The sequence below is a fragment of the Equus asinus genome, chromosome 3 (assembly GCF_041296235.1).
Source record: "Equus asinus isolate D_3611 breed Donkey chromosome 3, EquAss-T2T_v2, whole genome shotgun sequence".
In the NCBI taxonomy this organism is placed as follows: Eukaryota; Metazoa; Chordata; class Mammalia; order Perissodactyla; family Equidae; genus Equus; species Equus asinus.
In genome coordinates, this window is record NC_091792.1 from 150685359 (window position 1) to 150712753 (window position 27395).

The 27395-nt window shown below is 33.1% G+C and overlaps 1 protein-coding gene across 6 annotated transcripts in view; it reads right to left on the minus strand.

Annotated features, from left to right (window-relative positions):
• Positions 1-27395, minus strand: part of CPEB2 (cytoplasmic polyadenylation element binding protein 2) — a 69127-nt gene that overhangs the window by 14614 nt on the left and 27118 nt on the right. For 3 of the 6 annotated variants that reach the window (XM_070506215.1, XM_044767814.2, XM_070506216.1), the window contains 4 exons: positions 24454-24504; positions 16529-16552; positions 3617-3787; positions 2236-2325 (listed from right to left, as the gene is read on the minus strand). In XM_070506215.1, the coding sequence (XP_070362316.1) occupies positions 2236-2325; positions 3617-3787; positions 16529-16552; positions 24454-24504 (336 nt within the window). The remainder of the gene's footprint in view (positions 1-2235; positions 2326-3616; positions 3788-16528; positions 16553-24453; positions 24505-27395) is intronic. The other 3 variants (XM_070506217.1, XM_070506214.1, XM_070506218.1) reach the window with 1 other exon arrangement.

The window sequence follows — 27395 nt, forward strand, 5'->3', positions numbered from 1 at the left end:
GCTCATGCAAAAATGTATATTGGTCTCCAAAGGAACCAATTCTAATTCCTTTTTAAAATTATATTTCAAGTCCTGCCTGGAACTCTGTTCAACTTCTTTTTATCTACCTAAATTGCACAGTACCTTTTAGATTTAGTTCAAAACTTCTCAGTGAAGCTTTTCCCACCTACTTCAGGTCAAAGTAATTTCTCTATCTAGTAGTATTTATAGTTGTTTATATTATCTATTAGGCAATTATCAATCCATGAATTACTGAGAATACAAAGACGAGTAAAGATACAGTCTTAGAGACTATTGGAAGAATCTGATATTAATTAAAAAAAGTCATATATTTGTAAAGTTGTAAAAACATAATACTGCAACTGTGACAAGTGCCATGAAAGAGGCAGCAGAGCTAGGAAAGCTGACAACAGGCTTTGACCTCATTAGGTGGGTCCTGAAAGTTTCCCTTAAGCAAATGATACTTGAGCTGAGATAAGTAGAGGATATATACATGAAAAGACAAAGGAAGAGCCTTCAGGTCAATGGAATACTATACACAAAAGCCCTGAGGCAAGAGAGAGCTAGGCCAGTTTTCAGAACCAGAAGGAGACAAGAAGCAATAGTGGAAGAAGAAACAAGGGATATGGGGGAGTGGAGGGGGTCAAATGCGTTTTTGCCTTTACCCTAACAGTAAGAGAACCACTGAAGGATTTTATGTAGGGCGCAAGGAGAAGCACCGTCAGATGAGCTTTCAGAGAGATTACTCTAGCTGTACTCTGGGAGAAAAACTGGAGAGAGCCAGAGATGGGGACAGACTAGTCACATGTCTGAAGTAGTCCACGCAAGGGATGATGGTAACATAGGCAGGAACATTAGAAACTAAGAGGCATTTTTATTGAACACTCAATAAAATAAACTTTATAAATGGACAAAATAGTAAAACTGTGGACGATAGATTAAAACTAAGCTACTGAATGAACATCTATATTTTCTCTCTAAACTAAACTTCAAAATTGGCTGAAAAACTAGAGTACATGAAGAAAGGTCCATAGCTTTAATCAGATTCTGATAGAAGCCTGGGATCTAGAATCCCTACTCAAAAGATGTTCTTGATTCCATAAGTATAAGATCTAAAGTTATATTTTAAAAAATCACTGCATTATTCCATTTCTCTAAAAGATCTACATCAACTAGTAATAGAGGTTGTATAATTCTCAATGACAAAAAGTAGAGATTGTCCATATAATCCATCACCAGAAACCTTTAAAGTTTCTGTGTGCCAATAACTATTCTAACGTTTCCTTTCCCAGAGGCAAAATAAGATCATTTAACAGATCTATTGGAGTCTTTTTTCTAGGCTTGAAAATTCATCAGCCATGAGAATAAGTGTCTTTTCATTTCTAAAATTATATTTCAATGATGTTCAAAGTCTTAGTCTTTCAACACCCCCTTTCTTTTATCCACTTCCGAAAATCTGCCATTAGCAATCTGACTGATTGGATTCATGTTCAGTTCTCTCCCCTCACCTCCCCTGCTCACTGTGGGCAGGGGATACTTCCTCTCCCCACTGACAGTTGTTTTGCTTTGCTCAAATGAATGTGAGCATGATTTGTGATTCTCGTACTAACTACAGCGACCAGCCACAGGACCATCCTAGCAATAAGTTACTAACATAGCTAGCTGTCCTCTTCACATCTTATTTCTTTATGTGTTTGAGGGTTTTTTGACCAGTCACTTTCTCCTCTACCTAATCCACGAACAGAATAAATACTGCTCTGTTGTTATCTGCTATTATCTGGAACACTTATGTAAATCTTGCAATACTAAACTATTCATAGGTTTATATTTTATTCTCACTTTACATAGATCTTAATTTCACTGAATAGACAAAGACTTTTTTTATATGTCTGTACCCAAGTTACTTTGAATGATGCTTTAGACAGAGAAAATACTCAAACACTTGCTGATCTGAGTCTTTGAAATCATCATCAAATCATTACAGAGAACACATAGCAAGTCTCTTATGATTCCTGACTTGCTTAAAGTGAAACCGGAGTAGTTCCCAGGACCGTTTTGCCTCACTTGATACTTGCTACCAGCCTCTACAAATTCCTCTATTATTATCTTTATATTAGTTTTTATATAAAGATGTGATGATATTCAATTCTAAAAGAAAACAAAAAGTAACTGATATTGTCTCTCTTGCTGTCATATAACTGATTCCCTAGCAAATATTACAATAAAAACTCTTACCTTTTGGTGGAAAATAGGACTTGCTTTCTGCTTTATGAGGCCAATCTACTACCAAAGGCCCAAATCTTCTGAAGCTAGCAGTTATTTCATCTTAAGAAAGTACAATAATATGCATTAAGAATTAATTTTAATGATTCATTCTAAAAAAAATTTAAATATTTAAAAGTGCCAAATAGTCTAAGATAAACTAGAATATAAACACTGGAAACATGCCTAATAGCCTTATTAAAAGAATACATAAAAATAAATAGCTATTTTAGTCAAAATGAATTCATTTTTAAGCAGCACATTGGCCAGAATAATTAATTCAGTGTGAGTTTTAAATTTTTATGAAACACTGTATGGATAGTAATGGATTTATAGTATACCAAACCACAAATATCACCAGCTTGAAAACATGCAAATGTTATATCAAGTTAAATAAAGAGATTCATTATGGCTTGATAAGTAAAATCTTATAGGGAAAAAACTGGTCTGTTGAAACAAGATGTGAAAAGCTATAGTATTCATAAAATGTATTAAGATCTGACACTTAGTAGGTAGACACATGCCAGTAGCTTCACTGAAGCACATATAGATCAAGTCCAGTATGTTCTAGGCTATTTCATCACGTGGAAACCTGATTAATACTTAGAATAAGTTTGCGGATATTTGAATCATAACTGAAAAACTTTCCAAAATGTAGCAATATCTTATCTATTAGTTGTGAATGAGAGTGGCAGATTTCCCACATCCTCACAACCATTAGGTAGTTTCAGTATTTTTAATCTTTACCTTGAATTATTTTCCTTTTGTTATTTTTTACACATGATCATTTTGACATATGCTTACTAGCCTTTGTATAACCTGAATTTCCTGTTTATGTTATGTTTCTATTACTCTTTGGGGTTTTATAGCCCCTTTCTTACCTGTTTCTAAAAGTGCATTTATTCTTAAAGAAATTCAACTTTTGACTGTTATGTATTGCAAGTAGAGTTTCCTGGCTGGTTACCTTTATTTCACTATGTGTGTGTGTGTGTGTTATGGTCATACGAAAGGCTTTAAGTTTTATATAGACATATAAAATAAAAAGTTTTGTATGTTTAAATATGTTCTACATTTAAAAATATAAATGGGATACGACCCAGGGTATAAAAATCTTACTTACAAAAAATGTTCCCAGTAACAATGTGCATTTTAACACACAAAGTAAAGAAAAAAACTTTTAAAAAGTTATTTATTTGATTACCTATGTATTTAAACAGGCGACAGAATATTTAAACAGAGATGGATATCTGTTCTAACTGAAAATCTCTAGAGGTAAAAAATATCACACCCTTATTCACATTATATTTTAGGTTTTGTTTTTTGTTCTTTTTCAAAGCCCAAATCATCAGCTTACCTTCATCAATATCTGGAGGAAGACCACCAACAAAAACTTTTCGAGAGAAGCGTTCTATTCGCTCTCCATTTTGATGAGCTGAGTAACATGTGGGTGAATTTAAAACACTAACTTGATCATTATGACCATCATCCAGCAAGCCATCATCTATTGGGAAAAGGGAAGAACGACCTAAAATATAAGAAAAAATATAACTTAAACCTCAGATCTAAGAAAATGATTAATTAAACATAAGCATAAAAATAGCAATGACAAATTCAAAGGCTTAAAAAAATGAAGGTGACATAGGCATAAGAAGAGATTAAATTAAATTCAGATAGTAAACTAGGCTTTAATTACCTGGATTCAAGAGAGAAGTAGTCTGAAGAATGACTCAGAAATAAACAGCCATATGACAACAATTATACCACAAACAAACACTAGATTGCCTCAATTTTTTATGGAAAGTAGCAAGAATCTGATGTATGGGGATAGTTAGAATGAATGAGTAACAGGAGAAACCTTTTAGAAATTGGTGGCAGAAAGGAAATGGCACAGACTAAGGAGATAAGAGGACATAATAAAAAGCCACTTGCAGACTGCAGTCAGTAAGGATAAAGGTAACAATTAATACTTGCATATAAGATCGTAGATTAATTTATTACACATGTGCCAATTACATGAAAGGGTAGAAAGGGCTTCTGCACCATGTGCAAAAGCAGAAAAATGCATCCCCTTTAGGACTTTAGTCCTCATCTGAGCCACCCAAATGGGTGCACCCTTGTATAAGGCACACCCTGTACCATCCTCTGCAGTAATCCTGATGCTAGACTCTGTAGGGATCAAAAATATAAAACAACCTAATAAAATATAGTGCTCTGCTCTCAAGGAATATACATTTAGAAAAGATAAAAATCTATACATATAACTGTGGCACACACCCATAAGAAAGCTTCAAAGTGCTGCACAGGAACTGTGTTGGAGGAAGGGAGTAGTCTAGCTAATAAATGGATAATTTCTTAAATCCTCAAGTGAAATCAGATAGCATTTGTGGTAAAAAGGGAAAGGTAGTAGTACTTACAGAGGATATTAGAAAGGGTAGGATTTTTATAATTAGAAATACCTGTAAAACCATGGTTTTGAGTAAATTTTTTAAATGGAAGGAGAAACATAAGAGAAAACTGGAAAAAATGAATTTATTTAAGAAATAGGGAGTAGTCAAGGTTAGCTGAAACATGTTGGAAACAAGGAGAATAAAAGCTAGAAAAGTGCTTTGAGGCTAGCCAGAATACTTAGCCTTGAATACTAGGCTAAAGGAGACATTTTATTTAAAAAGTGGTGAACAAAAAAACAACTGGATACAGGGATTCAAGCAAGATTATAACTTTTCTTGTGCTTTATCTTAGCAAATATGGTTAAGGTGGCTGGAAATGAGCAGATTGGAAGTTCTTCAAAAAATTCAGGAAGGATGGACAGTGGAGGTAACTGTAGCAGAAGAAAGTAGATGGCAAGCAAAGCAGAGAAAGAGAATGGAAAGGGAGAAGAAGGTTTTAGAATCTTTAACTGAATATAAGAACAACAAAGACCAGAAACTGCTATAAGCAAGGGAAATACATTTTAGCTATGCGAAGTTTCATATGCTGGGAGGCTATTCAGAAGTAAATGCATGGTAGGGCATTGCAAATGGAGTGGGGAAAGGAAGTAAGTCACATTTCCAAGAGCATAATTTAAAGTCAACTCCACAGAGGTGATAATTTAAGGTTCTTTGTGATATCACTAAAAACTCCAGAGAGAGATGGTGAGGACAGTTCTTTGGGAAACTTACAAGGAAGAAATGGAACATTCGAGGAGGTTAAGAAAAAAGTGGTAAGAAAAGAGGGAAGTAGAAATATTATTGTGACAGAGTGCCAAAGAAAAATAACGTAATAAAGGAAAAAAAAGAGCAATCAAGTAACAATGTAAGACGTTAAGATAATGATTTAAAAAAATGACAACTATGTTATGAAGACAGGCATCATCTTCGAAGGTAGGAGCTTTAAGTAAAGTTGGGTGGGAGTCACACTGCATACAGAGTTTTATAAAGTATGGACATTAAAGGAAGATGATTATTTAGAAGTTTATTAGAGAAGGAAAAAAAGAAAATAATAATCTAGAAAAGTTGTTTTCCTCTCAAGACGGAGTGAGGATTTTTTCTGGATGAAGACTCAATGCATATAATTTTTAACATGTGCTTTACTATACACAAGTAATAAATATTCAATATAAGATGTCATTAAATGTTATCTTGAAAAACGACACAATGATGAAAGTGATATAAACAAAGACAATCTGCAATGTGGTAATCTTCATAGAACTGGGGTTGGGGTGAGAAGGAGGGGGCTGCATGTCTGCCAATTATAGCTAGGTAGATGTTAGAAATAAGAATTGGAAGTTTATAAGACCAAAAATGGAGAAAGATTGTATTTGGTATAGGAAACAGTAATTATTCTACAGATTCAAATTCAATTTAAATAAGATGCTCTGAAAGATATTCATGTTCACCGACTAATTCTGTGAATATTAATTTAATGTTCCCAATCCTTTGCTATCAGAAATAAGGACCAATGAAAAACAAATGTCAAGATTCTTTGTGAGCAATGCAAAGAATCTCTTCAAAATGAAACTATTTTACTTAACAAAATGGCCCTCATCAAGAGCCATTAAAAATAATATTAATTGTAAATAACTGGTTCAATTTTCTAAGACTGGACTTTAAGTAAATAATTCTACATTTAAAAAGGAATAAGGCAGAGAAACAACATGCATACTAACTAGGTTTTGATGAAAAAAACAATTCCAAATTTTATATTTCAGATATGCCAATACATTGGAAACTATTTCACTGTAGAGTACCCTAACACATACAAATTTTGCAGTTCTATAAATACAATAAACAGTCTTTCTAATAGATTTTTATCTTGAGAAAAAATATAGATCATAAATACTGAGGGTTTAAATAGAAATACTGAATTCAGTGACAAAGGAAAATCACTATGTAATCAATGTCAGAAAGAGGTGACCCAAAAATGACTGAAACTTTTTATATTAACTTTAATATTGTAAGTATATTCATACTACCACTACATTTTAGCAATTATTCTACATTATGAACTACAATAATGTTCTAACTATAATAAAATATCAGTTAGTAAAATAACTATAAAAATCTATAATCTATATGTCTAAAATCTATTAACCAAAGTTCAGCTGAACAAAGGACATAATGGAAAGGCTAAGAACATATCACACACTAGCCACACCAACAAGAATCTTCACTCCTGGACAATCATGACCACTTTCTTTCTAGAAGCCATAAAAGCTATAAATATTCATTTAAAAGAGGAGTTAACTGAGGATACAGCACCAACAAAAATATTACTTTTTACCTTGCCAATTATCCTTTCCTATAACCCAAATTAATGTGACTATAAAACAAGAACCACTAAATAATTATGTCTTTCATGTACAATTTACTTTAAACATGCTTTTTAAGAATGGTACACACATATATTTATGCGTGAAAATAACTGGCAATAAAGATAAAATTACATGTTTTAAGAGTAGAATTTGATTATAAAATGATTTAGACTAAAATATTAGCAACAGTTTTCAACCAAAATTAAATTACCTTTCTCCTTTTTTGCTCTGAAACTAGGATATATTTTCAGGTCCTTACACCTGAAAAGAATGAAACTGAATGATAATGAAAATACAACATCTGTGAGATGTAGCACAAGCTACATACTTAGAGGATAATGTATAGTTTTCAGTGCATATTAAAAAATAAGAAATGCGGGGCTGGCCCAGCGGCCAAGTTCACACGCTCCGCCTTGGCGGCCTGGGGTTTCGCCGGTTTGGATCCTGGGCTCGGACATGGCACTGCTCATCAGGCCACTTTGAGGCGGGGTCCCACATGCCACAACTAGAAGGATCCACAACTAAAATATACAACTATGTACTGGGGGTATTTGGGGAGAAAAAAAAAGATTGGCAACAGTTAGCTCAGGTGTCAATCTTTAAAAAAAAGAAATGCTTAAAATAAATAATCCTAGTTTCCGCCACAAAAAGAATAGCAAATTAAATACAAAGAAAGCAGGATGAAGGAATTAAGAAAACTAAAATCAATGACATAGAAAACAGAGACTAACATGAAAGAAAATTAATAAAGCCAAAAGTTGGCTCTTTGAAAACTTATAAAATCAATATACCACTAAGCAAAGTTGACCAAGTTCATCAAGAAGAAAAGAAAACTCAAATTACCAATACTAAGTACGAAAAAGGGGACATCAGTCAACACAGAACCTATGGACATTAAAAGGCCAAACTTGCTAACTGGTTTTGCAACCATGATACTAAAACTTGACAAGAACAGAAAACTATATACCAACATCCTTTATGAACATAGAGACCAAAATTCTAAAGAAAATATTGACAGATTGCATCCTGAAATGTATAAAAATTTAAAATACATCATGATTAAGTGGGGTTCACCCCAGAAATTGATTGATTGACATCTGAAAATCAATTACTGTAATTCACCACCTTAACAGAAGGAAATAGACATACTATGCAACCATTTACACAGATGTAGGAAATGCATCTAATAAAATTCAACAGCCATTCATGATAAGAACTCTCAGCAAACTAGGAATAGGTGGGAATTTCCTCAATCTGCTAAAGAGCATTAGAAACCCAGAGTTTACATCTTTAATGATAAATTATCAAATGCTTTCCCTCTGAAATTTGAAGGATGTTCATTCTCACTATTTCTATCCAATATGGTACTAGAGGTAGAATAGTGCAGTAAGATGAGAAAAATAAAGTTTCAAATATTCACAAGGAAAAAAGTAAAACTGTCTTTATTTGCCAAGAACATGATTGTATATGGAAAATTCAAAAGAATCAAACTACTAGAAATAAGTCCATTTAGCTAGGGAACAAATGCAAAGTCAACTTACAAAAATCAAGTTATTTCTAAATGACAGTAATAAACAATTGGGAAAAATTAAAAATATTGCCATTCCTGTGTCATCAAAACTCATAAAATGGGGCCAGCCGGGTGGTGCAGTGGTTAAGTTCGCACGTTCTGCTTTGGCGGCCTGGGGTTCACTGGTTCGGATCCCAGGTGCAGACCTAAGCACTGCTTTTCAAGCCATGCTGTGGAAGGCGTCCCAAATATAAAGTAGAGTAAGATGGGCACGGATGTTAGCTCAGGGCCAGTCTTCCTCAGCAAAAAGAGGAAGGTTGGAGGTGGATGTTAGCTCAGGGCTAATCTTTCTCAAAAAAAAAGAGAAAGAAAAAGAAGAAACCTCATAAAATACCTAGGAATAAATTTCACAAAAGATATGCAAGACTTCTACACTGAAAATGACAAAAATCTGTTGACAAATTTTAAAAGACTGAAATAAATGGATAGAGAGAAGAAATCAACATGTGAAATGTAAATTCTCTTCCAATTATCTTATCTATTGATTTAATACGTCACTCAAAATCTCAGCAGATTTTGTCTTCTAGAAATTCACAAGCAAGTTCTGAAATTTATGGTAAATCAAAGGACTCAGAACAGTCAGAAAAAAATCAAGCAAAAGAACAAAGTTGGAAGATTTACACTACTAGATTTCAAGACTTACTAGTTAGCTACTAGGTTATTAAGACTTTAACGATGATGTTAAGATAGACAAATAGATAAATGGAACAAAACAGAGTTCAGAAACAGACCCACACATACACAGTCACTTGACGTTTTTCAAAAGTATCAATGCAGTTCAATGTGCAACGGAAGATTTTTTTTAACAAATCATGGTGGAGCAATGGATATCCAGTTGGAGTAGGGGAAAACAAGAACCTTGATCTCTATTCTCACACCATACACAAAAATAAATTCCAGAAGGGTCATAGACTTAAATGTGCAAGCTAAAACAACAAAGCTTCTCAAATTTCTTCATGATATTTAGGGATAGGCAATTATTTCTTAGAACCAAGACACTCTAATGATGAAATAAAACAACTGCTGTTCCACCAATATTAAATATTTTGCTGCTTATTGAAAGACAGTGAAATAATAAAGTGAAAAGACAAGCAACTACTAGAAATAGGACAAAATATATAAACAACTCCCATAAATGAAGACAGACAACCCAATTAAAAATGGACAAAAGACTTGTACTGGCACTTTACAAAAGAATCTAGTAGAATTGGTTCCAAGCATATAAAAATGTGCTTCAACATCATCCTTAGTATTAGAAAGATATAGATTAGAACCATATAAGATGCCATTTATATACCCGTCAGAATGGATAAAATTAAAAAGCCAACAATCTAAAGTCAGTCTCATACTCTGTTGGAGTATAAAACTGGTGATCTACTTGGTAGCTTCTAATAAAGTTAAACATACACTTACTCTATGAATCTGCAATTCCACTCTTAGTTATACAATCAAGAGAAATGAGTGCTTGTGCCCACGCACCCACACAAAAAAGAAAAAGGATACAAAAATGTTCATGATAGTTTTATTCATAACAGGTCCCAAACGGCAAACAACTCAAATGTCTATCAATAGGGAAATGAATAAACAAATTGTGGTATATTCATAAAATGACTCTACTCATCAATAAAAAAAGAAAGAAATAACTACTGACAGTAATTTCCCTTCTACATAATTTCTATACAAAGAAACAATCATCTTACAATTTCTCTTTAACTTGAAACAAAAATTTATAAATATCTAAAAGTAATTACTTTTAAAATTTTCAAATGTTTTCTTCTTTTAAAAGCAGAGCTGATATGGTTGTTCTTAAGGCTCTTACCACAAGAATTAGAACTGTTTTTTATTTCTCCAGATAAATAATCTTAAAGATGAGATTTCCATGCTGTTAAAATCAGCAACAAACTCTAAGGATATTAATTAGCAAGCCTTATAGTCAAGACAATTTTAAACTGGAATTAGAGTTGCACTGTTTGAAGTTGTAGGTTTCTTTTTTTTTTCTATTTTAGAAATTAGCACTTAATCTTGACACCAAACACATCATTTATATTCTCTAGCTATTGTTATGGAATAAACTCAACTCAAAATTCCTGACCATACTACACGGCAACAACGAAGAACTGTTACATAAAATTGCTACTTCAGTGATTCTAACTTAAAATGTATACACACGCACAATTGTTATGTATGTAATATGCATGTATACATATACACATATATAGACATACATGCGTCTAACACACATACAAATGAAAGGCAAATTAAAGATCTGTAATAGGAAAAGTTACAAATAGAAAATATGAGAATTAATATAATGCAATATGAGATTAGTTATAACCAAGATTAGAATGAGATTCTAACTAAGGGTTCTTTGAGATTTACAAAGACTGGGATAGTTTTAGACAGAAAGTGTAGAGGAGAAAAGAGAGGGAAAAGCTTGATTGGTAGAAGATATTTCGCTTGAGCAAAAGCACAGAAACATTCCAAAGCCTATATCAAGGTAGAATTTAGAAAACCAGAGATATTCTTAATTGTGTGCTCAAAAGCCCTACTTACAAATGCAAGTAAAATAGCTTATGCTAAGTTAGCCAACTAAAATGAACAATAAAATTGTACAGGTAAAATAGTAAAATAGTAGTTATGATAAAGATTAGAGATAGAGGAAGTAAGAAGAGATGAAAGAGCAAAAAAGAATCAACAAAGTTGCCCAATCATTGCCACTGAAAGAGTCTGAGATGGCTTCCACGTTGCCAGGGCTCTTTAAGAGGTCACCAAGATCCTTCTAACATGAAGGCAACATTATAGGATGCATGTTCCTAATAAAAGAACTAAAAATATACCTTCTCTGAAAAGAGAAAATTGGCAAAGCTTTTGTAGTGAGGAACACAGTAACTACCACAAATATAAGCCTCATTTGTTATGGATAATCATGATTCAAATTACTTACAACAAAATATTTTAATAAAAAAAAGATTAGAGAATGCAGGGGACTTTTCCATATTCCTATAAAAAGTGTTGCTCTATACAATAATAAAAACTATATTATGAGCTTCCTAAACTGAAGACGGAGCTAAAGGCTAAATTAGGAATATATTGCTTGGGTGACAGATTGATGCTTATCCTCCAATACCTGGTCTCTGGTGTGTGAAGGCATATGTGCAGCACATATGTATGCGGTTAGAGACATTATGGGCAATCACTAACTCTGACTCTGCTGGCTATGCTAATATGCCCAAACATTAATAATTATACTGACTTTTCAGATTTTAGCCTTATTCTGGAAGTCCAGAATAAAGACGTTTCCCAACATATCAATTGGGGAGGCAGGAGAGGAAAAGAAAACATTTGTGAAAAATTAGCCAATTTATGGCTTGAATTTAAGCATCGTTCTCTGATCTAAATTTGTTATCCTCTACTTTTATTTATTCAATTTTGTTCTAAAGATAAAAACAAACACAAAACAAACTATATAAATTAAGGATGAATATGAATATTCTTCCCATCTTCTAAGATCCTAGCAGATACTAGTAGTAGATAACCCACCAATGTGATGGCATGATTTTTATTTAATACGAAAGAATAAAACTATCAAAACAACAAAAATAGATCCAGACTGATCTCTCTCCAGCACCATCTGTTTAACCACATAGAATCACTGATCAGGCATACTTCTCCAAAGAACTGAGAAAAGAGCTATAAGGTACACTTATTACTTTAAAAGATTTTGCTCCAATAATAGGTTTGTCTTATTCTGATAGAAGATGAATAAGATGCTTAATTAAAAAAAATTATAACCTAGTACCCTGTAGGTCTTTGTAAATTAATTTAATTTCTAGACATAACATATTTGTCTTAAAATTAAGTGCACTAAAATTTTGTTTCTTTTAAAAATTGGTACAGCTGGGGATAGGCATAGTGTGGGTAGAGTCAGTCTCTTCAAGGAGGAGGGGTCAGCAAAGTTTTTCTATGAACAGTCAAATAGTAAATATTTTAGACTTTGCAGGCCATACATTCTCTGTTGCAACTATTCAACTTTGTCATCATTGTAGCTCCAAAGCAACCAGATAAAAAGTAAATGAATGGGCATGACTGGGTTCCTATAAAACTTTATTTACAAAAATAAGAGGTTTAGCCTGTAGGCCACAGGTTGCTGACCCTTGTCTTATAGTATTACCCTGGCTTTTTTTTTAAATGCTTTTGAGATTTTGCCCATTTTCTGACAGTTATCGAAAGTATTTATCAAAGATGAAGGATTTCAGCCTTGATTTCATCATAAAAGGATTTGGTAGTGGTGATGTCAGGGGTGGACACTTCCTCTAGCTACTTCACTAAATTGTGTAAGAGTCAGATGAGTTCAAATCAAATCTAATCAAATCAGAAAACCCTGGGTCAACTTTAAAGCAATACATAGTGTATTATAAATAATTCCTTATTTATTACAGCACATAAATCTGAATGGCTACACGGTATGAATAAATCCAACCTCTCTAATTGAACTTCCATAATTTGACTCCCTTTAAAATTACTTCTCCTATCTTCCCATTCTGTGTATAATCTACTAACTTAGGCTTTGGGCTTACGTGCTAGAAAAGATTGCTTTGTGGTGTTTGGTACCATCAACTAAAATAGCCTCTGTATTTCTATTATTTAAAATATTCTATATATTTTTATTCCTTCTGGAGCATGGCAGCCCGTTCATCCTTTACTAAAGGGACAGACTGCAATATACAAATATTTTAAGTGGACAGATGGAGCTTAAGTTTTATTTCACACCTCCCTTCACAACCCCCCCCTACTCCAAGCCCAGGCCAGTATGTTCACCCTCAGATGGAATGGAAGAAATATCAAACAGATAATAAATACAAAAGATAGATCGTTTTCCACATATTAAAGTCTGCTTCCCATGTGAGAGAGTCTTCCTCCTTCCTAAGCCTGACCTCCAGGGCAGCTCTGAAGTAGAAGAACTCTTTATGGCTCTCAGGCTAGAGAGACACACAGGAGTAGAAGCAGGTTCCTACTGAAAAGCCAGGAGAGATATCTTTGCTCTTTCTTAATTACTTTCAGTATAATTAAATTTTGATTATTCCTAAGGTATATTTCATATATTAACATCCAGAGTCAACTTGATTCAAAGTTCTTCTTAAGATTATTAAGGAAATTAAAATATATAAAGTCATCTTGGTAGTAATCTGGTTTGATTGCATTCAAATGAGAAATCTTTTTTTTTTTTTTTTGAGCAAGATTAGCCCTGAGCTAACTGCTGCCAATCTTCCTCTTTTTACTGAGGAAGACTGGCCCTGAGCTAACATCTGTGCCCATCTTCCTCTACTTTATATGTGGGATGCCTACCACAGCATGGCTTGCCAAGCGGTGCCATGTTGGCACCCAGGATCTGAACCGGCAAACCCTGGGCCACTGAAGTGGAACTTAACCGCTGTGCCACCAGGCTGGCCCAAATGAGAAATCTCTTAAATGAAAACAGTTACTCTGTACCTGAGCTTAAAGGTAAGTTGAAGGCGGCAAGTAAGAAGAAAGAATAGTTCTTCTTAAACTGGACTACAAAATCAAAATGCCTTGTGACAAAATACCATTCACCTACCATGGCACTGGTAAAGAGTAATGTCTTATTTTTGGCAAGAATTATATTAACTCAGTGTGACAAATCCCACAGGAATAGTAGATTTGATATGTATGAGATTTTTGTTTCCTTTTTTTTAAGAAAAGAAAAATGACTAAATAAATGAATAAACGTGGTTCCTCTGATGAACCAAATCTAAAACACAAAGCCCGTAAATGGGGGCCTGTGGTAGTTAAAAGGTTATCAGTCTGATATTGACATTGTATCTAGTATGGAAAGGGGAAAAAATGAGTAGGAAATAGGACGAGAGCCAGGCTACTTCTAGTTCTTTCTGAGTCATTCCTTTGGTATGTGTTTTTTTTTTTTTTAATGTTTTATTACTTAGAGTGTCAAAGTATTTTCAAATTCAAATTAAATCTCTCAATAGCTATTTCTAATGGATATACTTTTCATCTTACCATCAAGATTTTAAAAGCAGACTCCTACTATTCACAGAGGACCAACTAAAAAAATTACTAATGCCATGAGAGGAAAATTCAGATGTTATTCCCCCATACTAAGCCCAATAAGTGTGACTGTCAGTTCTGTCCTAAAGAAAGCTTCTACTAGAAGCCTTAAAATCATGTGAGAGTCTTCTTTCCTCTAATACTGGGAGGCAGCTCTGAAGTAGAGAAAATCTTTACGGCTCTCAGAGGATAGAGATATGTAAGAGTTGTAGCACGTTCTTATCTAAAAGCAGAAATTTCTCCTTTTTCTTATTATCATTATCATAGTCTACAATTATTGAGCCAACATAAAAGAAGATAACCAACAACATGACTTTCGGTTACCTTGCTCCTAAGAACTTCCTAATCATGATATTTACACTGGAGTATGCCAAATTGGATTAAACATCAATTGCTAAGGCTGAAAAGATGAAAAGCGAATAACAAGAAAGAATCCTAAACTGCTCTGTAGTTTCAAAAATACCTAAAAATCAGATTGGAAAGTGGGTTTTTTCCAAGAGAACTGAAGCTCCATATTAAAATAGTACAGTGAAATAAGATAGTCCATAGATCTGAAAATAGGTACCAAAATTCTAAACTTTCCCCCTTTCTTCTCAGTTGCTAGCAACAATCTTTAGAAAGTTAATCAGCTTGTTTTCTAAGTTTTGAGTTGCCATATCCTCTAATTCTTTAGTTAGAAAACTAAAGAACAAAGAGATTCAGTAAAGCATTCGGAAAAAAGACCCCAAAAATGTAAAATTCAAACAACGTGAAATACAAAACTGGACATAGTATTTATGAATATAACATACTACTTTCTGTTGTCAACGGTGGCCAATGGTTTTGCTTATTTGTTTTCAAAGTACATGCCTCATGACTACATGAAAAGAAACTGAAGCCCTGGCACACACATACAAAATTTATCAAAAGGCACTATGTATTATTACTGTCTATCCTTCATGGCTCAAAGGAGATTTTAGGGGTCAAGGAAAATCCTTTTTATTCAGTTTTGCACTTATAACAACTATATAAATATCATGATTATTGTTCACTTAGAGGATAAACTAAAAGTATAAAGTTACTTTTGCTTCTTCTCATCCCATCTATTTTTGCCTCTCTCAAATTCCTCACATGGAAAAAAAGAGGCAAAGTTTAAGCCACAGAAAATGTCAGCTGCTTTCCTAGGAAGTTTAATAGGCCAGCATCAAAGAGTCCTACCTTTTTCCTTAAGATTACAAGAACCCTGAGGGGAAGACTGTTGTGGGGGAGAGAGAAAGAAACTGTTTGTGCGTGTTTACAGAAAGAGAGAGAGGGGGAGAGAATGCATTATATTCTTAGAAGACACAGAAATATTAGCAACAAGATTTCTATATAATAATGTCTTAATAATTTATTTGGTATTTGTTATTTTCAATTGGGTCAAACATAAAACTAATAAACTAGAATTGTAAATTATATGCCATAGATAAGATAATCAGTTATAGATTTGGAGAGCAGAAAAATCATATTGCATGTCACCTTCACTAACATTTATTAAACACATTTCTTAAGCAAACTATAAACAACATCTTTATTTTAAAAGGTACAAAAATAACTTTAAAAAGTTACAATCTCAATAGTTTAAAAGGGAAAAATTTATTAAATAACGATATTAGTATGAAAATGTGCTTTAAAGGTTAAGAGATTTAGGATTCAAAACTTTGACAACAAGTAAGTGCTCAAATCAACGTTCAATTCTTCTGTGAGTTTTTAGACATTGCATAAGAAATCTGGAATAATTAATTACAACATTTATCAGTAGAACCCAATTAGAAACAGTTATACCATAGCAAACAGAAATGAATTACCTCGTCTTCGCCCATAACTCCTTGCTGCATGTAAACAAAGGATAAATTGTAAAATGTCAGAACTAAAAATAAGCCCACATATACAAATATTTGTGATATGAAAAGCTATGTGGGCATCTGGAAATTAGTGCTACTTTGTTTTAAGACCTACGACAATGTCACCGTATAACATCTGCATGATGTTTTACCATTTACAAAGCACTTTTATTATATATGTCATCTGAATTGTGAAATTAACAGGAAATATACAATTGATTCTCATTCATGTTAAATTTATGAATAAATATTTGTATCATCTGATCAGGATGGAAATATGTAACACTTTACAGTTAAATAGCATCTCAAATAATTTTCCCAATGAATGACAACTTGAATTAAATCGTTATTTTTCTACTTATTCTAAAGTGTGACATAGCACATACAGTCTAACAAATAGCTATTTAGATACAATTCACATTATACCAAGTCCTGCGTGGAAAAGTACTGGACGACACAGAAAGAGTGAAAAGATATAACAATATTAAACTGATACTTTGAAGCCTATATAGCTTAGATGGAATGCAAAAACATCAATCCATATTCAAATTTGCTTAGTTGAAGAAATGATTAATGATATACTATAGCTAATAATGCTTTCTATCCTTTTGGTACATTTTATAATAGCTATCTAAGAGTTTATGTCTCCATCTCTGGGGTAAGAGGGTTTCAGATACAAATTATTAGTAGTATCATCATAGAATAGTACATATGTTAAATACTGTAAAAGTATTAAGTAGAAAGCCATTTAAATCTGTTACTAGCAGTTTACATAATTCCTAATGAAGAAAAAATACTGCAACTTCTTTTTTCATAAGAAACTACCAGTTTAATAAATCCCACAACTTGTTTTTAAGTAAGTCCTCCCCCCAAATCTGAGTATACAATGAGTATTTTTACCCTGGAATTAATACATGAAAACAAAGCAGTAAACCAAAAAATCACTGTTAAAATTAACATCTTAATTCATGCTCATGGATTTTTAGGCCTGGGAAAAATTTGATATTGAATAAATATCAAATCAAAATATATATTAAAAGTTGTCAGAAATGTCTCTCCAAAAATATAAAACTTAAAGATCAAAAGAATACATTTCACATCATTAAATACATTCTATTATAGAAGGTTTACAAAATATATTTTTAATTTTATACTAAGGCTTTAATATAAAGAAGTATGCCTACAAGGTGAGAATATAGTATTAGTTCCCCTACAATAAAAAGGGGGGAAAACAAATTTGTCAACTACTAGTCATTTACACTTCCAGAAATAAATCAATAAATATAAGGCTTACATCAGAGTCTTTTATGTAAAACAACTTCATTTGCATCTCTGCCATTTTACTGTCTCTATTTAGCTATATAATCTACTGCAGACTTAACCTATCCATGAGCTCCAATTACCTCAAAGCCCTACAGATTTACTTGACCTGTATATTAGTGTATATATCGCCTACCTGTATGTAGATACACATATAGTTTATACGTATATTACCTGTACGTATAGCTTACATATATATTACCTGTATGTGTGTGTGTGTATATATACACATTCTATATATACATATATATAAATATGTATATATACATATATATAAATATGTATATATACATATATATATACACACCATATATACAAACTATATATATATAGTTGACCTGACCTATTAGTGTTTAGGGTGAGGGTAGGGGTGGAAATGGCATTTAGAATTTTGTTGTCTAGGTCTTCTAAGGCTTTATTTACAAAGGCCTTAAAAAAACCAGGGTCTAAAAGAGATGGGACATCAAATCAACTGTGGAAAATCAGATTGATAATAGGAATTTTAATAGAGTTACCAAGAACAGGCTATAGAAGAATGAATTCCTTGAAGTCTTAATAGTTATATTAAGCATGGAAATGGTCAATAGGCCGCAAAACACTTCACAGGACAAGTCTCAAGAGTTGGGCTTCTTGCTTATCCCTAGGCATGGGCTAATGATATTAATGCAACAAAAATTTGTTTTGGGGAATTTCATTCATGGGTGTAGAGGGTCAAACATTCATAAAGCAAATAAAATTATTCTCATCAAGTTTAAAGTCAAATTATGAATTATGATGAAGTCATATGTGGTACATAATTCTTGAACTACAGAGAAAATTAATTACATCGTAACTAGTTTATGTTCTTAGCTGTTATTTTCTTAACTGAGGCTACTCAATACTAAAATAGTGAAAACATATACAAATGTTCACAGCATCTTAGGTTTCATCTCACTTCTAGGCTGCAACACTATTATTTAGAAAATTTCTCCAGCTATCTCATACCTGAGGAATTTTAGAATCCTGTAAGGAGCTATTCCACTTATTTTTTGGACAACTCTCAGATTCCAAGTCTCTACATTACCAAAAATAGAACTGACTGCAGATGAAGCTAAACGATGTGAAACATTTCCTATTCCCTGTCATGGAAACAACCAATCTGCTACCATCACACTAAACAATGGTGTGTCTACTCACTTTCCTACTACTGTTTCTATGTGAATTTCTGGGATATGTTCTGTTATAACTCTGAATCAGAATTTCAGAAACCTTCAGTGAGAAAAGAAAATCATTAAATGACTATTCCTTTTGTTTTTAAAAAACTTCTTTAAACAATATGCCCCTCCATACTCATTTAGAATATGATTCAGAAAAAAAAAGTGAACAATTTGTTGTATAAAAACTGTATTTAGGGGGCTGGCCCCGCGGCCGAGTGGTTAAGTTCGCGCGCTCCGCTGCAGGCGGCCCAGTGTTTCGTTGGTTCGAATCCTGGGCGCGGACATGGCACTGCTCGTCAGACCACGCTGAGGCAGCGTCCCACATGCCACAACTAGAAGAACCCACAACGAAGAATACACAACTATGTACCGGGGGGCTTTGGGGAGAAAAAGGGAAAAAATAAAATCTTAAAAAAAAAAAAAAAACAACAACTGTATTTAGAGTATTAAATTTCAGGTACATATATTTTATAAAGCATTATTAAAAAGTATACCTCATACAAAAGTGAGGAATTGGCTGTTTTACATGTGCAAATATACGTGTGTGTATATACAGAGAGAGGCATGTATGTTAAAATATATACTATATATATATATATTTTTTTTCTTTTTTTTAAATGATGATAAGAAGCCTGTGAGAAAAGCCTGAAGACCTTTCATACACAAATGACTTTACAGTTTGGTCCTGGCTTACTGATAATCTTATTTAGCTTCTAACCCATAGCTACAAAAAAGAAATAGGGTGATTCTAACATTCTCTTTAGTGTCTTTGTGCCCTTAGGTATCGGCTCTTAGGTACAGCTGTGGTATCTGAATTATTGCAGCTGGAGGAAGGGATAGGTAAACATAGCAAATCAGCTGGCTATACCTAAAAGTTAAAGTTCTCTTGGTGTGAAACTAAAGAAATTCTTATTTCTTACTCTAAAAAGCCAAAACTAACGAGAGAAATATATCCTCCAAATCATAATCCTTTTCAAGATGGAAAATAAACCTGCTGTTATCTACTTCACTCACTTCCATCAGCATAAAAAAACTGATTGCATAGTCACGTTTCCTATTTTCATGACCTCTTATAGTATATCTGGAGTATCTACCTTCAGAAATACAATTTCATTACTGAGTAAATTTTCTTAATTAAAAGATACACATAATTTCTTTCCTCCCCAAAGTACAGCAAGCTCTTGATTACACACATGGCTGTATGTGGTTAATCACATCAAATCTAAATTTCAGACTAGCTTGCTAATACCATCTCCCCATACTTCTGCTCTATCTGTTCCCCTTTTGAAAAACCATATAAGTAAATAATAAAATACTAATAAATACATAACCTATTTTCCTTGAGAGAGGAGTGAGGGGAGTACAAGAGTACAACGTAATCCAAATAGAAACAAATACTTGAATGATATATCATTTTGTATTCCTTCTCACTACTAAGGAAAACAGAGGGTATTTTTTGCTTTGCTTTGTATTTCGATTTTTACTGCTGATAATAAAAAGTGTAAGATTTATGCACTTAGAAATATAAAAATTCAAGTTGTCATCTAAACTTCAGACAGTACCTAACCTTTGGTTTTTAGACAATCTACCTATTCCTATATAAAGTGACTTCCCTAAAGAGCTTCTGGATGTTAAATGTGGACCCTTCTGTAATATCTGAATTATTCAACAGTGGCAGTCTCCACCAATCAATTCAACTTGATTTCCACTTGATTTAAGGAACATGGTATGTTCAGAAGTAGGAGCCTGCTTGCAGTTATATTTCAATGGCATTTTTTATTGTTAAAAAATATTTTTTTTAAATCTATACAACAGCTTCATGAGACACACAGGTGTAGGATTATACCTCTTCTCCTATATCTGAGTTAACAGAGACTCAGAGTTAAGGATTTGCCAGAAGTACTTCACAGTTTTCCTAGTTTGACTAGCTTCCTGACCTTTATCCCATTCCCTGTCTATCCCTTACTTAAAAGAATACTTAAAAGTTTAACCATAATGCTAATTAACCAGGAAGGTAGAATCACAAAACCTTTACAATGTTTGCCTTATCTGCACAACAACTATATTATTATTTACATGTTATTGTTTATTAAGTGGACTCAAGCCTAGCACCACTGTAATATCACAGATTTCTGCCAGTTCTGTATATTCTAAGAAATGTTCTTAAACTGTAATAGTCATGCACTTATTTTAATGTGTACTTGAGCACCACCAAAAGTCATCTTGGGTACCACAGGGGCAAACGCATCACACTTTAGGAAATACTGCCTGAGAGAGTCATTTTGCTTTTTATTGATCCAAAGTGTGTCCCTATAAAGCTTCTTCCAAATGGTTCTAGTTTGGCTTTCTGCAATAACACAAAACTAGCCTTCTTTGTTCACTATACATAACGTCTTTCAAATAGTTAAAAATATCAGTTGTCTTCTCTTAATTATATATTCTCCAACGAAACCAATCCAACTCCTTCATCTTTAGACAGGACATGATTTTTATTCATTCAAAGGCATTTTTGTCACTGTTCATCATCACTCACTGCCATAGCTAACTTTTACTTTCATAACTGTTCTAAATACTTCACATGAATGAATTCATTCCCTTCTAAAACAATACCCCTGCGGCAGGCAGCATATTATCTCTCTTTTAGACATAAAGAATCTGAATCAAAGTGAAGTTAGGTAAACTGTCCAAGGTCACACAGCTAGGAACAGCAAACTTGGGTTTAAATCCAGATAATCTGGCTCCAGAGTCTGTGGCACCAATCACGATGAGCTACTGCTAAACCATCACAAAAAAATACTGATGTATAATTTATTACTAAATATTGATGTTCAAAGTCAACATTATTAGCTATGCTTGTTGGTTAAGTAATACAACTTAACCAGTTGCCTAATACTGAGTTAAATCTGCAACATCCTGAAAAAGGAAGAATTTAAAAAGTAGGTCTATGTACTGAGATGCCACAATTTCTTTAATCAGTCAATAATATTTAATAATAATTTAGTACAGGCCAAAGCCTTGGTATTAATATCACTTAATTTCCATATTTCCCAGGGAGACAATATGCTAAGAATATAGTTCAATTATAAGTAGTTAAAAAGTAGCTCAAGAAAGATTTCCCCTTACTTTTCAGTGTCCTTTGCCTACTTCTCTCTTCAATAACCTTGATGTCTACAAAAAATCATTTAAATTCTTAATATTCAAATACTTCCTTACCCTATAAATATACCCAATTTTATGATTCTTGCTTCTCCCCTTAATGATCCCAAAAGAACAAAAGAAATTTTTTCTCTTTGGATCAAATTGTCTCTACTGACCTAAATACATTTTGAAGCCCTAGTCTATCTTTTTTCTCCTCTAGTCCTCGCCAAAAAACAGTTCAGAATTTCCAGAATGGCCTACTGTACTGAGTATGAATTGTGGACCCAAAGTGACAGACTATAAAGACTGCTCACATAAAAAAAAAAAGCAGATTTGCCCAGAAGATGCAATTCTTGCTTGAAATAAAATATTCTTGTGTCTACTATGTGATGAGACACTTTGAATCTAACATCTAGATTATTTATAAGGGCTTTAGGCAACGGATGAAATCAATTAGTTTAATAACTTTTAGTGCAACGACTAAGAATGGTGTGGCTTCTAAGCCCTTTGCTCACATGTAAGTGACATATTCTATTGTGATGACATATACTTCTGAGTCATCCTTGCTTACTATGCATTCAGCAATCTAAGAACATCTGTGAATGATCTAACAAAGTATCTCAGAGTATTTTCCTTCAGATGGATTTTAACAGCACACATGAAATATGCAAATTCAAATTTTCCAACTTAATTACTTTTTTTAGAAGTTAAAATAGAAATCTGAATGATCTTTATTTACCACACAAAGAATGCTCCAAAAGGAAAGTATTTAAGGAAATCAGGATCAATACATAATTAATCTATTGTTACCTAAACCTATTATTATCTTATAAATCAAGCCAAGAGAATAATAAAAATTATGATCTATTTTCAGTTTTGTAAACTCAATTTCAACATTACTTTCAGTTACAGATTTAGTGCTCAGAGACCAGCAACTCAAATGATATGGTTTTTTAATGCAATGGTAGAAAAAAAGTTGAATGAAGAATGCAATTTCTAGTACCTTTCTGGTCAGACTATGTAAAAACCATAATTCACTGAATTAATAAATGTGGCCTCCTGGACTGTTGTAAGGTCTAGCCTAGACATGACCTCAGCCTAGAGTATACAGTCTGGCCCCAGTGTTAGTACCTGGACACTCCTACCTCCAACCATACTTAAAGATCCTAATAGGAAACTCAGTGCTTAGACTAGGCTGGCAAGTGGTGGGCAATTCCATACAGAAGAGTCAAATGTTGAATCAACCAATCAATCACCTCGCCAAATGCTTTGCTTCTTCAATTTTCTCTCATTCCAAGATCCTATCTACCTTGACAATCTCCAGGTAGCCTGGACTTTATTCCCATCTTTCTGTCACTACAGTCTTTACTTAATATTAATTCACGTGGTCTAGTTTTATATAGGCCTTTTTCCCCCAACTTTATTGCCATCTTTTTTCAACAAAGCTTTAGTTGAAAAGAAAACGCCACGCCATTCTAATGATATAATTATGTATTTTAAAGTAAATACTACCTCTATTATTCTTTCTTCTTCCTACTTCCCTCTCCTCATCCACCCTCTGATTTAAAAATACCTTTGTGAAGGATGTTTTAATCCTCCATGTCTACTCCCACAGTCATGGGTGTGCCAAGTACTGTGACTTTCTGAATACAACATTTGTCCAACAGGAAGAAAACAAACTTTAATGAAAGTTTATTTATTCTTCTTCTAACTCTGGTGCACTTCACTTTGTAAACTTTCTAGTTAGAATAAGTTAGTGTGACTACCATATTTATAGAATCACCAGTATTTTCCTTAGTTAAACATAAACATGAGTGCTATATTAAGAAACAAGTTCTATGTAGTTTGCAAACATTATCTTATTTAATTCTCATAATGAACCTTGAGATTGTTATTTTTATTTCACAGATAGGAAACTAAGGCTCACAGAAGTTAAGTTACTTGCCCAAGGTCATATCAGAAACGGAAAAGCCAATATTCAAACTTAGGACTGCCTCCAAAGTCTGTGATCTTGAATTAAACCATACTGTCACAAATACATTTCAACGACTGCTTTCCCGCCAGAATACACTCAAATTTCTAACTCTGCCTTCTGTATAGAAAGAGTTGTAGCTTTATTTTTATACGTATAAAAAGATTAACTTGTGTGTATGAGGAATGTTTAGAGAAACGTCTATTCAATCCTCTTTATTATATAAATCAATTGGAAACATAAAATGTTTTTATAAAACTTACCATTTAACATCAACAGATTGTCAGTTCCTGGATGTGGATAGCTCAGTCGACCTTTAAAAAGACAGGAAAGGGAAGTTTGAAGATTATGGAGCCATTTGAAAAGCAAAAAGGGAAGAGGGATAAGGAGGAAATTATTGAGCACAGTATTTTTCTTAAGAACTAAAAAGCTAATGTTTAACTCAAAGTAACTAACTAAAATTATCTTTGAAAGTTAAAAAATACCAAAAAACAGTTAACTTTAGTTTCTAGATAATAAGAGCACAATGTGATTTGGGAGTAATGCCTATAGAATAAAATCTATTTGTTTTTTTTGAAATGTAAAAACAATGTAGGTATCCTAGTCTTTCTAACTTAATACAGAAAGCAATTTTTTATTTTTCCTGAAGAAGATTAGCCCTGAGCTAACATCTGTGCCAATCTTCCTTTACTTCATGTGGGCGTTGCCGCCACAGTGTGGGTGATGAGTGGTGTAGGTCTGGCCCTGGGATATGATCCTGCAAACCAGGGCTGCCAAAGCAGAACGTGCTGAACTTAACCCCACGTCACAGGGCTGGCCCAGAATGTGAAAATTTGTAAATATTTTCAAGTCTATTTGTAATTTTATCTACAGATCTTTTTCAAAAACAAACCTGAAGAAATTTATATTCCTAAATGAAAAATAAGCAGCAAAAACTCATCGCAACTTGCCATTTAATTCAATATGTTTTATATAGTTGAAGTTTATATAAATGAAGTTTAATGAAAACATTTTAAATGCATTATTAAAGATGTTACCAGAAATTTAACTTGTTCAAAGTTTACAAATGGCATAAAAATATAAAAAATTAAAATATTAAAGCTTAAAAGCATAGTAGCACAGTATTTCCTTTGAGTCATTCTTCATTCAGAGTTTTGCATTTACTAAATGCAGAAAGGACAACAGTACAATATACTGCCTTGGAGAAGAAAAGGGTATGCATGAACACACTGTGCCTTATCCAGAATTTTTACATCATAACACTTTGACTAAATGTCAATGGCAAGGATGATTACTATCTTTAGTCCATTAAAATATAGGCCTTTTCTCTAACGCCTGAATCTCTGATAGCTTATTAGAAAGGTACAATAAAATCCATTTAGAAAACTGCTAAAAATTAAATGTCTATGAAACTGCATTTTAGCAACTTTCAGCACAGTCCCTTGAAAAAGTCACTATGATAGTGTGCAACGTATTGCCACCAGAAGCGTTACTGATAAATATCTGAATGGATTTGACATGATTAGTAATTAGTACAGATAAACTGCATCTACCTTTACAAACCCTCACACTCTATAGGCCCTTTATTATATCCAAATAGCCTATTAAGACAGAGATTTTCTGTTGGCTTTTGTTTTAATTATGAAGTTAAAGAATTTGGTCATCTATCAACGCATGAGTGAATGGCAAAGATAATCCAATTCTGACATTAAAATAAATATATATATTAGATAGACATACAGATATATACCTACACACTTCATCTGAGTTCTAATTTAACTATAGCACATTTTGTTTTCAGACTCAACATAGTTAAAATAAATGTTATTGTCCTGCAAAGGACAATTTAGCACCACTTACTTACTCCTGCAGCATGACATTAAACTAAATGACCTTTTAAATAAAGTTGTCATACTCTATAAAAACCACAAATAAGTTTATTGTTGTGAGAAACAGGAGCATATATACAAAAGTTACAAGACAGAAAGAGTCAGTAAGCAGAGCTTTCCTAAACTGGATTTCAATAGCATGGAGCAGTACTTCGTCTGAAGTATCATAGCTTATTTTGGAAATATACCTATTTCTAAGCATCTTGTTGCAGATGACCAAATTTAGACAACAATTTAATGCCATGAAAAAATTACTATTATTTCTGACTTGAGAATGAAAATCAAAACCCCTACATAAGTGGCAACCTGTATTTCTGTTCAGTATAGCAAGTCTGACAGTGTGTAGGATGCTGAGGATACAAATATAAGTGAGATACAGTCTCTGTTTATGATGTGATAGGAGAGACAACACAAGTATACAATTTCAATAAAATCTGCCCAGTATGGAAAGAGTTATGCATAGTATGCTTATAAAAAGACACAAAGGAGTCTTTAACTAAGCCCAGGGATTCAGGCAAGACTTCCTCAAAAAGTCAACTGAGCAAAGCCTTAAGCCTAGTTCCACTTCAAAAGACACTCAACCTTCAACTGTCACATAATTATCCTTTAATAGGTTCATTGTTCAATTTATCCCAAGACACAGGTAACAAGATGTTTTCACCGCTAACTGTCTTTTGACTTCTTGGTTCTGAATGGACTTAAATGCACATCATACGTGGAAAGTTCAAAAGACAGATAGCTATTTTCAAATGGATATATATTTGTATATATGTTCTAAAATATACTTCTCCAAACAGAAAACTCTCAATATAACTAACAAAATACTCCAAAATGAAATGAGAAAATTTACTCATTTTTAAATTATCTAATTACTATAGTATTAAAACTACTTTCACTAAAAACCTGCCAATTGATAGTAATAACTAACATTTGAGGGCTTACTATGTGCCAGGAGCTTTTCTAAGTTCTTTACCACCTTTTACTTAACCCTTGCAACAATCCTATGAGTTAGTTATTATTATCTTTCCATTTGAAGGTCAAGACACTGTGCCATAAAAGGTTAAATAACTTGCTCAGGTTATGCCACTGGCCAGTAGCACTGGCAGGATTTGAACCTAGGCAGTTTGGCTCCTTACTCTTAATCACTATCTTCTAATGACTTCCTAGTTGATAACATAATATAGTGAAAGGTATATATGGTTGGTTGTGGGGCAAATTCATCTACTCAAAAAATTCACAGAATGATTATGCAGTATATTAGATAACTTATACTTGAATACAGAAAAAAATAGGAAAAAAACTACATTGCTATAAAA